This window comes from Rattus norvegicus, chromosome 1 (assembly GCF_036323735.1).
Source record: "Rattus norvegicus strain BN/NHsdMcwi chromosome 1, GRCr8, whole genome shotgun sequence".
Taxonomy (NCBI): Eukaryota; Metazoa; Chordata; class Mammalia; order Rodentia; family Muridae; genus Rattus; species Rattus norvegicus.
The window spans coordinates 10,851,916-10,864,472 of record NC_086019.1 but is presented as its reverse complement, the minus strand read 5'-3'; the positions used below and the strand labels follow the sequence as shown (position 1 = coordinate 10,864,472).

Here is a 12,557-nt window from a genome sequence, read left to right as displayed (position 1 = left end):
GCTTTGAGTTTCTCTCCTTTAAAAGTTGATTCTGGATATGAACTTGAAGTTACTTCCCTTTATTATGTTGAAGTGTACCTGTGCCTTTATCCCTACCCTCACCAGGATCTCTATCGTGAAGAGATAGTATGGTTTGCCAAAGTCCTCTTTGCATATAATAAAGTGATAATGTGCTTTTGTCTTTCAGTTTGTTTATATGGTAGTTTACACTTATACACATATGTATATTGTGTGTATGTGTGTGTGTGTGTGTGTGTGTGAGAGAGAGAGAGAGAGAGAGAGAGAGAGAGAGAGAGAGAGAGTGAGTGTGTATATGTGTGTGTGTCAGGATGAAGCAAACTTGATCATGGTGGATAATCTCTCTTAAATTCAGTTTGCAAGTATTTTATTGAGAATTTTTTTTATCTATGCTCATAAGGGACACTGCTGTATAATTTTTTTTTTCTTAGTGTGTGGTTTGGGCATTAGGTTAATAATTGCTTCATAAAAAGAATTTGGTGGGGTTGGGGATTTAGCTCAGTGGTAGAGCGCTTGCCTAGCAAGCGGAAGGCCCTGGGTTCGGTCCCCAGCTCCGAAAAAAAGAAAAAAGGAAAAAAAAAAAAAAAGAATTTGGAATTGTATTGTCAATTTGAGGAAATTTGGTGTTAGTGCATCATTAAGATAGTAATATGAGATGTCTCCAGTTTTTCAGTATAGCATTTAGTGTTATAAATTTGCCTCTTAGAACTGTCTACATTGTTCCTTTAAATTTGGGAATGATCAATTTTCATTTTTATTTAACTCTAAAATGTTTTTAATTTCCTACTTCATTACTATCCTGACCCAATTTACATTCACCAATGAGTTGTTTAGCTTCCATACCATTGTATACTTTCTGTCATTTTGTTGTTATTGTTAATATCCAACTTTAATCCATGCTTGTCAGATAGAATTCAGTTCTTCTATATCTGCCAAGACTTGCTTTGTGTCTAACCTGTAGCATTTCTCTGTGTAATTTTTCCTGGCTGGTCTATCTATAGATGAGAGTGGGATATTGGAGTTAGTTGCCCAGTATCAGTGTATGAGGGTCAACATGTAATTTAAGATGTCATATGTCTCTTCTGGTGGGTTTTTCCTTTAGTGAATATGCACTGTCCTTCCCTGTCTCTTCTGGTTAGTTTTGGTTTGAAGTCTGTCTTATCAGATATTAAAATGGGTATGTGGCATTGTTAATTCTTAATATAGGAAAAGGATTTCAGTATATTTGAAGTATAAATATATTCACAAAGTTGTCTAGAAAAATGCTTATCTCAGAGTAGCAATTTGATTTACTTTTTTAAAAATAATTTGCGTTAGAGGTGTATGTAATCAGACAAGTGCTTGGGAATTTGATAGAAAGTAAAATATTGCATTTAAAAACTTTTAAATTTAAAGTTTTAAAATTTCATATTAAATCATTAAAATAACTTATTTTAAATTATATAACTGTCTCCTTAAGCATATTTTCAAATTTTAACTGTCTCATGTTTGTTTTCAGTCAGTTAACTATATAGTTTATTTTAAAAGTGTACCTTTTCAAATACATTGAAATATATAATCACCTATTATAATGTAGATAGCTGAATGTGAAATTTCAGTTTTAATTTTTGTTTATTAATCTTTGAACAATGGTAATAGATAATCATTTAATAGCATGCATATACCAGATAGGGATTAAAATACAATTATCAAAAAACAGTCTGCCTTTGACAGCACAAATGTGACCTATTTTACCAAAAATGTCCTTAGTTTTCATTAGAATTTTTTTATAGAAATAATTGTATGTGTAAAGAATGTGCAGACCTGGTGGACACTGTCCAAAAGAAAGAATACTCATCGTCAGCCACAAACTTTCTAAAAAATTAAAAATTAAAAATGTAACCATGGTTTCAAGAAATAGCCTGCTTATTAGCTACACATAGGTGGAATTGTGTTTGCAGATTCCTTCTGTCATGTGGGAGTAGAGGAAAGTAGAAAGTATTTGGCAATTGAATTTTAAAACCCATGCCTCAGCGTTTCACATGTATTATACACAGATGTTGAGGAAAATGAAGATGTTGGTGCAACCTCTCTGCCCACTCAGCCACCTCAGCCATCATCATCCTCAACGTACGACCCAAGCAACTTGGCAGCAGGCAGCTACAGTGGGATACAGATCCCTCCGGGTGCACATGCTCCAGCCAATACCCCTGCAGAAGTGCCGCACAGCACAGGTATGAACACAGTAGTCTGTCCCCAGGTTCATAAAAACTGCACATAGCTTACTGAGTAAGAGCACCTCCTCAGTTATGGGGACCCAAATTTTGATCTCACCACCCACATAAAAAGCTGGCCATGACCACACACAGAGCTGTAACCCCAGCATTAGGAGATGAAGAGACAAGAGCATTGCTAAGGCTGGCTAGCTGGTAGCTTAGATCCAGGCTTTCTGAGAGATTCCACCTTAAAGGAAGGCAGAAAGTAATAGAGCGCAGAGACCCACTGTCCTTCCCTGGCCTCAGCACACAACCATTCACATACACTGCACCCTTCTTAGGCTTTCATTTGCCAGCCTCATTGTATCAACACTTTTAGGTCATCTTGTATGGGTTTCACAATTAGTTAAAAATTATTTTCACCATTAAAATAGCAATTACACTTTTTCTTCCCATTGTAAAACTTAATGTTTTCTGATTATATTATTACTATATTGCTTTTATTATTGATAAAACTGATTGTTTTATCCCCACGCTCTCTTGTGTTGTTTATTGTAATTCATCTGGCTTACAGGGCTTTAAGGTGTGTGTCATATCACAGCTAGTTCAGCCAGTGTGGACTCATTTTGTACATACATTTCATAAAACATTGTTTTAAATGTTTTATAGTCTTTGGAAACATTCATCGTTTTTAAGCTAGAATGCTTAAGCAAAACCAGCTACCCCAGTGAATCTGCCGGAGGCCGATCGTGGTCAGAATGAGTTAGCACTGGCCTCCTTTTGGAAGCAGCATGCCATGCGTTTGAGCCAGATCCCAGTGTCTTCTGGTTCCCACTAGACTGTAACTCTGCCACAGCTCAGCTGGCATCCACTGCTCTCACCCTGTGGTGCTTTTCTTTCTAGGATGAAGTTAGTATCATACCTATTTTTCATGCTTAGTTATTAAGAAGGGGGAAACATAAAATTGACTGGCACTGAAACAGAACACAGAATACTTGTTCTACACATTCATGTCGTTTCCTTGTTTTCCTCTTCTGTCCTCGGTGCCAGAGAGACAGAGCCATCTGTGACAAGTTACTGAGCATTCAAAATTATTTAGTGAGTCAAGCAAATACCGTATGTCAATGTAAAATGTATGGAAAGATTACCTGGAAGGTACTACTGTAGAAACAGATCAGAGGCCAGCTCTGTAGTAAATTCACGCACCCTGGATCTGTACAGAGCTGTTAGGTGTGTTCAGCAACAAACCACACTTTTAGTTGGCAGACTGTTTAATTGACCTGTATGAAATTAACATTTGTACAGTGAAAGCATTAAAATCTTACAACGTTCTGTGGTCACGCTAATAGTCAAACTTGTTGCTGTGAATATTCATGGCAATGATAATATCAGAAGGTGAAATCTAGGAAGCGTTCTGGTGTGCACAGTGCATCTTGATCTGGTTAGCCGAGAGGTGTGCTTGTGTGTTCTGTCTCCCCTCCATGCCCATCTGGGTATAAATGTAGCATTTTTTATATTCTGATTACCCCTTCCCCACCTCCTCTTTCATTCATCAAAGAAGCAAATAAAAGTAAAAACTTCTAAGAAACATACTCAGAGAAGAACCAGAACTTCTGGCTTCGTTGAGTTACTTAAGTTTCCCCCTCCTTTCTGTGTCCCTGTGTGTGATCCTTGGGGACAAGGATCTAAATCTTTTCAAATCCAAATCTGCTTTCCCAGTGGCGAACCTCTATTTAATTATTGATTTTTGATACCGGATCTCCTCTTAACTCCATTTTTTTCTGTGTCAAATAAAAGAAAGCAATAACATTTTAGTTAATAAACACAACAGATGTTTCCCCTCTTGCTCCCTCTAAGAGTGATTTACCTTCTCCCATGGAACAGGTCCAGGATGTACTTTTATCAAAGGGAAATCCTTCAGATACTGGAAAGAATAGTATGTACTCATTGACAAGCTTTAGTTCTTCCACAAAGAGCAGTGGGCACAAGGGAGCAGGAGTAGCGGTTGTTTGGCAGTGTCTGCCCCTGTGCCCAACCCCTGAGCAGATAGCACATGGAGACATTAATCGTTTTCACTGGGTCCCTTGAAACTCAAAACGTGTGCTTCTTCTAGGCTGTGTCACAGAAGGCCTTGGCAGAACAACACACTTGATAAAAGTGGTACAACTCTATTATTGCAGCTAGCCTTTTCCCCTTCCCAGAGACAGGGTCTCACTATGTAGCCCTGGCTGGTCTGAAACTCTTTATCTGGCCCCTAACTCACATTTATCCTCCTGCCTCAGTCTCAGGAGTACTAGGATTAAGGGTGTACACTGCCACACCCAGCTACGGCTAGCTTTTAACCTCTCACCTACTATCCTGCAAACCTGAGCTCTGAGGAACTGGAGGGAGAAGTTAGGCTCTTGGATTCTGTGAGATGTCATCTGCTTGTTGACATCCTGGCTGTGTTTTTCTCTCAGTGCCATTTCCCCTGGTTACATGGCGGATCTGTCACATCCGTTCTTCTTCTTCCTTACCTTTGCTTCTGGTGTCCTGTGTAGGTCAGAGCAGCCGTGTCTTCTTACCTTGCTGGGCCTCTCACCCCACTCCACTTCAAGGCTTTGTTGAAAGCTGGGAGACAATATTCCTCGGCTTCCTAATCAACTCCTAGATCTCTCTTCTCAAGAGATTCTATGCCATTTAGCCCGGAGAACAAGATACTACTTAACAAAAAATGTTACGGTGTTCTCAAACATGTATGAATGCCTTCTAATATGCTGCATAAGTGTGGCTCAGAATTACTACTTGACATAACATTTTATTGCATTTTATTGTTGAGTAACATAAAGGAATTAATGTGCAAACTCACGCTTCCCTCCAGGAGTGCACTGTAAAAGGATCACCTCACTCCAACATATTATAGTGTAAAAGTTACAATCAATCATTGCATAGATTGCCCAGGGTGTCCTATCCAAATCCAGAACAGAGAAAAAATAACAGATTAGAGCACCCAGTGAACAAATAATAACCTAAAAAAGCATTACCAACTTACCAGGTATTTTTGAGCTTACGTCAATCCAGTATTCTAGGCTCCTGATGGCGGCAAAAGAGCTTTAAGACAAACAGGAAGAGACTTGTCCAGACTACCCTGCCTCAGGCATGTACAGCTGAGTGACTGACCAAGTAGTGAGACTCACACAGCCTTTTAAAGTATCATTCATATGAAACACTGCTGTGGAACTAAGCAGCCTCTGTGAACCTACTGTGTCCTTAATGTGGCTTGTTCACACATGTAATTATTTGAAAGTTACCATAGAATGCTGGCCAGAAAGTATTCCCTCCCATGAAGGAGTCTGTTGAAAGATTTAATCTATGGATGAGTATGAGTTGCTGGGGAAGGAGTGGTGTTGCCTGCTTGGAGGATAAGCACAGCCATGTGCATGCACTTAAGATGTGGCTGCTGAAAAGCCCTCCTAGGCTCCACAAACAGTCCCTCTCAGATCTCCTGACTTTCTCACATTTTCTCCCCTCTCATTTTGTCTTGTCTTGTTGTTTTCTGAGACAGAGTCTCACTGTGTGGCCCTGGTTGGCCTGAAACTCAGAGAGATCTGCCTGCCTCCACCTCACAAATCCAGGGATTAAAGTCATGCACCACCATGACCAGCTTTCTAACATCCTTTTTGATGTCAACCTGATATGTTCTTTGAAGGTTTGTTTGGAAAAGTATGTCAAATGCTAATTACTTATATACTTTGTTATCACCCATCAAAATTAAGCAAAAAGTCACCTAATTGTTCAGTATAAATTTCATTTGTCTCCTGGCTTTTCAGTAATACGTACATCCACTGTAGTTCCGTGTTGTTTTATAAGTAATGGGTTGATTTTTAAATAGTAATTTAAAAAATAGAAAAGAAGGAGCATTGTAAAGAAAGAAAGCAAGGGTTGTATTGTTATTCTGAAATTGCAGCCTCTAAGCCCTGTGAAGAGCAAAGCAGGCAGAGGGCATTCTATTTAGATGTAAATATTGCAGGACACGCGCGCGTGTGCACACAGGGAATTGAGTTGTCGGAGACCACTTGGCTTCTGCATTAGTCAGCTTGTCTTCAGTTCCCGGCTGCCGAATCAGTGTCGTCTTCTGTAAGATCGCAGTGCCTTTTGCTAAGTTTTTAGCTGAGTAGTAGGCTGTAGCTGGAGCACAGTGCTAGGGACTCATCGACAAGTCTTGACAGGAAGTCAAGCTACTATCACTCCTTTACCTATATAAATCCCACCTTAAAAACATCAGCTGGAGCATTCCCGTGTTCAGCTTCACGTAGTTATAAGCTGTATTTTTCTGCTGACTTAAATCACAATTTTGTCTCTTTGACCTCAGGGTACTTAATAAATGGCAAGCTTTAATTAAGAAGCAGTTGACTACTTGATCATATATGTAAAAGTAATATGATATGGGATGAGCAGCTCGTTGTTATATTTATGAATATATATGTTTACACATACATGCATATATGTCATATGTAGCAACAATGAAAAAGAAGCAGTGAATTTGAGAGGGAAGAAGAGAGTACATAGGAAGGGTTGGAGGGAAGAAAATGAAGGGGGAAATGATGTAATTAAATCTTAATTTCAGAGAATAAAAGAATTGACCCACTAGTCATGATGGTCAACATTCATACTTTCCTGCATATTTTCTGTTCCAGTTTGTAATAAGTTCAAATTCATGCATCAGAATCAATTAAAGGTTTCAAGAAAGTGTTGTAGCAGTGAGATAATTGCCCACCCTTGAATTCTTCACTGATATGTAATTAGGGAATGATGCATATTCTGCATATCTCTGGTTTTGATTCACAGGTGTAACAAGTAATGCTGTCCAGCCTAGTCCACAGACTGTCCCAGCCATTCCCGCCATTGATCCTGACCTGTACACAGCTTCCCAGGGTGAGTCAGCTGGCTGGCCGTAGGCTGCATTGTGTCTTTCCTTATTTGGGGTGGTGTTTTAACTGTTCCTTGAGTAAACCATATGAATTTGAGTATCTAGGTCATTGAGTGTTCTTTTTTTTTTTTTTTTTGGTTCTTTTTTTTCGGAGCTGGGGACCGAACCCAGGGCCTTGCGCTTCCTAGGTAAGCGCTCTACCACTGAGCCAAATCCCCAGCCCTATCTAGGTCATTGAAAACAAGCTTTTTTTCACTGTGTCTGCTAGATTGTCGTGGGAACCAGGATTATATAAGTTGGTTCCAGAAATCCAAATCATTTTCTTTCTTTCTCTCTTTCTTTCTTTCTTTCTTTCTTTCTTTCTTTCTTTCTTTCTTTTTTTCTTTCTTTCATTTGTTCTATCTATCTATCTATCTATCTATCTATCTATCTATCTATCCCTCCTGTCTTTCCTTTACTGTTCTCTCTTTTCTTTTTGTTTGTTCTGTACTGGATATAATGATACCAATATCTAGCCACAGTAGCGGAAACTTATGGCTACTTTGCTTCATCTCAAAATCACTATATTGTTGTTGTCTTTATTCTTTTCTACACCAAACTATTACATTATCCAAAAAGAAAGAGCTAACCATGATGCAAATCATCATCACCGAATGCGATTATATATTTGCTTGGTTCATATTTTAGGTGACTGGCATGTTGATGAAATCTTTTACCTTTTAATTTCTTTCTATTTTTCTGCCTCTAGTTGGATTTGAAATGTATCTTAACGTTTTATTCAGAGTTTAAATCTTCTTATGGCTCATGTAAAACCAAAGAATGGAATGTGCATAAACATTACCAATGTAACCAATGTAACAGAATAGATATCAGGAAAATTAATTTAGATCTATGTATCTTCAATTAACCTATTCAACAAAGGAGCCAAAACACATTGGAGAAAGATACCTCTTAGGTAGTAAGTGCTGGGGTAAGTGGATATCTTACAGAAGGTTAATGTCATCCCTTCCTAATCCCTGTGAGATTGTTTAAAGACAAGACTTAACACTTGGAAATTCCTAGAGGAAAACATAGAGGAAGAACTAATAAACGCTGATGGACCAGGGACTTTGTATGTATTTGGCTCCTAAAGGACTGGAAATGAAAGCCGAAGTTGACAAATGGCATTAACCCAAAGGTAAAACAGTCATCTGTGAAGAGACAGCCCTTAAAGTGGGAAACAAATTTCCTAATTAGTCAACTGTTAAATTAAGTAAAAATAAAACAGGGATGAAGTTATTGAAACAGAAAAAAATAATTCAAAAAATGTTATTCAAAATAACCATATCCCTAAATATAGAAAGGGAGTCCTACCCCGTGATGTTTGTCCCAAGAGGGGAGAAGCTGTCCACACGAAGCACTGCACCCACTTGCTGACGCCGTCCTTACTCAGAAACTGAGAAGCAGTGGGGCCCTCCACACTCATAAACACGACGTCACATGCCCAGCGATGCCGCATCCTCCCATGCGAAGTGCACGTGAGCTTCCCAGCCTTTGAAAAGAAGGGAAAGAAAAGGGTATCAGTGCGTGGAAACCCAGCCCTGTCTAATTAGTCACACGGGTCACTAATCTAAGCAATCTACACCAGTGTGTTTATGTGACCCCACATTGTCAGGAGCTCGGATGGGTTTTTGTAAGGACAAAGACAGAAGTTTCAGTGTATGAGTGGAGAGCCAAAGCTAGAATACCTCCACACCCCTGTGGGGAAACTGTCACTGCACTCACTTCCTGACGAGCTTCTTAGTCAATACAGCACTTGCTTCATGGCCTGAAGAACCAAAACAACAAATGCAAGAAGGGCTGCACACTGTGTGACCCCAACTGTGACAAGAAGAAGCCAGAAGGTGAGGCAGGGAAAAGATCAGTATTCATCAGTTGTGGTGAGAAAACAGGATGAAGGGGAGAGAACAAGAACTTCTCTGCTGTAAGAAGTATTCTATTAGGAACAGAAAGGTTGTATAAATTAGTCCAAGTTCATTGAATTCATGAAACCTAAAGGGAACACACAGTGGCCTCGAGGGGTTCACAGTGTGTCAGTGAAGGCTCATCAGTTGAATCACTGGTGGTGCCAGAAACAGAAGGGCTTTGCTTGTGTACAGGAGGTTATGAGAAACTCTGTCTGTCTCTCAGTTTAGCTGTGAACCTAGAACTACTCTAGATTATCTATTGTCAGAAAAATAATACAGAGTTCTGTGTTGACTCCTGCTATCCCCGCCACCTGCATTCCCTGTGCCTGTGCCCTACCCCTTTTCTCTTAGTACCAAGTTTCAGAAGTATACCTGTTGTGCTAATGTGTAAATACATTCATATTAATGTATCGTAGGTAATTATGCCTGACTCCAGAGAGGAAAATGCAAAGCCAAAAAGTTTCAGAATCTGCTATGGTTTTTTTGCCTCATATATTCTAATATAAATTAAAACTAATTTTCATTTTTTTAAGTCTTAAATGTCACAATATCTGGAAAATATTGAATATTATCATTATATTCAATTACAAAATATTGAAATAATGGAACTACCTGTATCCATGACTTCTCTTTCCATAATTGGAATCTTGTAACAATGCCTTTTTATAAGAATTCAGAACTGTGGTTTTCTGTTTTCTCTGCCTGTGTCTTGAGAGGCATATTCACATCAGTAATGGAGTATATGCTGGTGAGATTAGACAGAGCCCTTGACATACTATTTGTAAACCTAGCTACATAAAGTGCAGAGTTCATCTTGGAGACATCTCTGGGGAATTGCCGACAACAGAGGCAGCTTCCACACTCCGTTTGCTGAGCCACCTCGCACAAATCCATTCTAAAGATGTATCCGTGTATCAGTGCTTGCTTTGGTGATAATGGTGAGGATTTAGTGTGAGCCTTCCTACAGTTGCTACCTCTTCCTACGTAACGTCATACTTTGCTGTTTCCATCAATGGCAGAAAAACAAAACAAAACACTAACGGCCATTTAAAACTAGTATGTGTGTCAGTACAGCCTTTAAAACACCTAAACTAAGCCGCCTGCTCATCTCTGTGCTTCTGTGTGTGTGTGTGTCAGGAAGTGTGCCTTACCATCGTCAGAATCTTGACACGATAAAGGAATGAGTGAGTGAGTAATTGAATGAATGATCCTCTGTGTCTTTTCCAAAAACAATACACTATGTCTGCTTTTTCTCTTACCGTAGAAGTACATATATACAAGGACATGCTCGTATCCTAGGTTAAATGAATAATGTAGACTTTTACATATTACTCATCTATAAATAGAAAACTGCTGGAAATAAATTTTGGAAAATTTTCTGTAATGATCGTTTTCATGTTCAGTCAGATGTTTTAATGATAAGAATTCGGAGGTGGCCTTAAGTGTCTTTTTCCAGTTACGAAGCAAAATGTAGAATATTTTAATGCTTAAAAAAGGAACCATGTTCTGCATGGATGTTATCCCCCCCCCTACACACACACACACACACACACACACACACACACACACTTTTATTGGAGGATATATTTATGTTCTAGCTCTAATGAGGGCTGCAGGGTTTAGTCTGTCTGTGGTGTTCCATGGAGAGCCTCAGCGTGAATTCCAAGCCGCTGTTCTTGTCTCACACAGCCAGATGTTCTCATTTTATTTCCCTTCACAGTTAATTTACTAAAACACAGACTTCTGGTTTATTACTTATTGATAGAAAAGTATGCATGTGAGTTATCTTTATTAGCATGTGTCTAGTTTTTATTAGTAGCAAAACGATGATTGGTCTTTTTACATTAGTATAAATATGTTGCTGCATCTTGAGCTGAACTAGGAACAGCAGGACACGCCGTGATCTGGGTTGTGTCTGATGTGCTTCTTCTAGGGGATGTCCGCCTGACCCCAGAGGACTTTGCTCGGGCTCAGAAGTACTGCAAGTACGCTGGCAGTGCCCTGCAGTATGAAGACGTGAGCACCGCGGTGCAGAACCTGCAGAAGGCCCTCAGGCTGCTGACAACGGGCAGGGAATGAAGCTCTGCTCACGGACCCCATGCGTTTTCTGCATAGAGAACTAACATTCAGTACACTTTCCTCAGCCTTTCAGGAGCATGGTTTTACAGAAGACCTCAGTTCCCCGAGTAAGACAGTGGCTCCTGTTGTCGTCAGCTGCCTCAGCCAGTTGTCATTGAGCGTGTAGAGCTGATGTTAGCATCAAACCCCGCTATGGAATGTCCCTGTAGAAAATCCTGGTGGGTATAGTATGCTTTCTTAATGTATACACACTAAAGGACGTTTTTGAAAAGTCGGTAATATTTGGACAAACCATATTATGTTGCTTTAATATTCTAAATTAAACTTTTAATAAAGATTACCAGAATGTTCTAGGTTGGAGATGCTGGCTTTTTCCCCCCCCTTGGGATTTGCAAGACAAATGTGAACATCCAAAAATGGTAAATAATAAGAGATTAAGTGCAGGTTATATCCATGTTCAGATATAACTGTAAAAATCAAAGGTCATGGGAGGAGAAACCAGGTGGAGAGGGAGAATCACTGCACTCTGAAAAATCACACTGGCTTCCCGGAACTCCTCCTGCCCCGGCAGGCGCAGTGAATCGCTATCCTTCATCAGCAGTTGGTTTATGTATTAGAAAGTGAAGAAAAGACGTCCAGACATTTGCATACTCGGTGCTCTATAGATTCTCTTCTGCTCTTGTGGAATCAAAGAGTGTAGCTGGAGTGATAAAGACGGATTCCTGCTCAAATCGATGTATTTTATAGGGCTTGAGCACTGCCTGCGTGTGTGCTCTGTGACATCAACACAAGGAGATTCTTTTAACTTGTCCTCGGGACTGCAGAGCGACCGTGTTTGATTTGCATAGTAGAAATATCACCTACATTAAATGCCTCTATTTAAAAGGTGAGTGTGAAAGATAAACATGAAATTTTTCTGATCTGTGTCACTTATGCCGTTTCTTTTGGAATTCTTTAGAGTAGAGCACATAGACTCCATTTATTATACGGATGGCAGGCCATGGCCCATAGGCTTGTTAACATAGAGGGAATCAGGCCATGGCCCATAGGCTTGTTAACATAGAGGGAATCAGGCCATGGCCCATAGGCTCTGTTAACATAGAGGGAATCAGGCCATGGCTCACACTATATATTTAACAGAGGAAACAGCAGGCCTGTGGACTCCCCCTGCCATACAGAGTTTAATTTTAACAACACAGTACCCATTCATTTATATTTTGTCTGGGTGGTTTTTCACAGTAGCAGAGTTATATGGTTTATACCTCTGAGTGTTTACTGTCTAGTCCTTTAAGAAAAATATTGACTGAAAATCTAACCTACTAGAAAGAAAAAGTCATAATTGCTTATAATTTGTATCTGTTTTTCTGCACATCAATTTATTACCGTTCTCAGTTTGATAGAACAGGAATA

General features: G+C 39.5%; 1 protein-coding gene across 3 annotated transcripts in view; it reads left to right on the top strand.

Moving 5' to 3' along the window:
- Window positions 1-11,507, top strand: part of Vta1 (vesicle trafficking 1) — a 47,799-nt gene extending 36,292 nt beyond the window's left edge. For 2 of the 3 annotated variants that reach the window (NM_001025640.2, NM_001398685.1), the window contains 3 exons: window positions 2,055-2,231; window positions 7,041-7,127; window positions 11,002-11,507. In NM_001025640.2, coding sequence (NP_001020811.1) covers window positions 2,055-2,231; window positions 7,041-7,127; window positions 11,002-11,147 — 410 coding nt within the window. In that variant the 3' untranslated portion in view covers window positions 11,148-11,507. Of the gene's footprint in view, window positions 1-2,054; window positions 2,232-7,040; window positions 7,228-7,352 lie in introns of all 3 variants that reach the window. The other variant, XR_010064556.1, reaches the window with a different exon arrangement.
- Window positions 11,508-12,557: the final 1,050 nt, after the last annotated feature.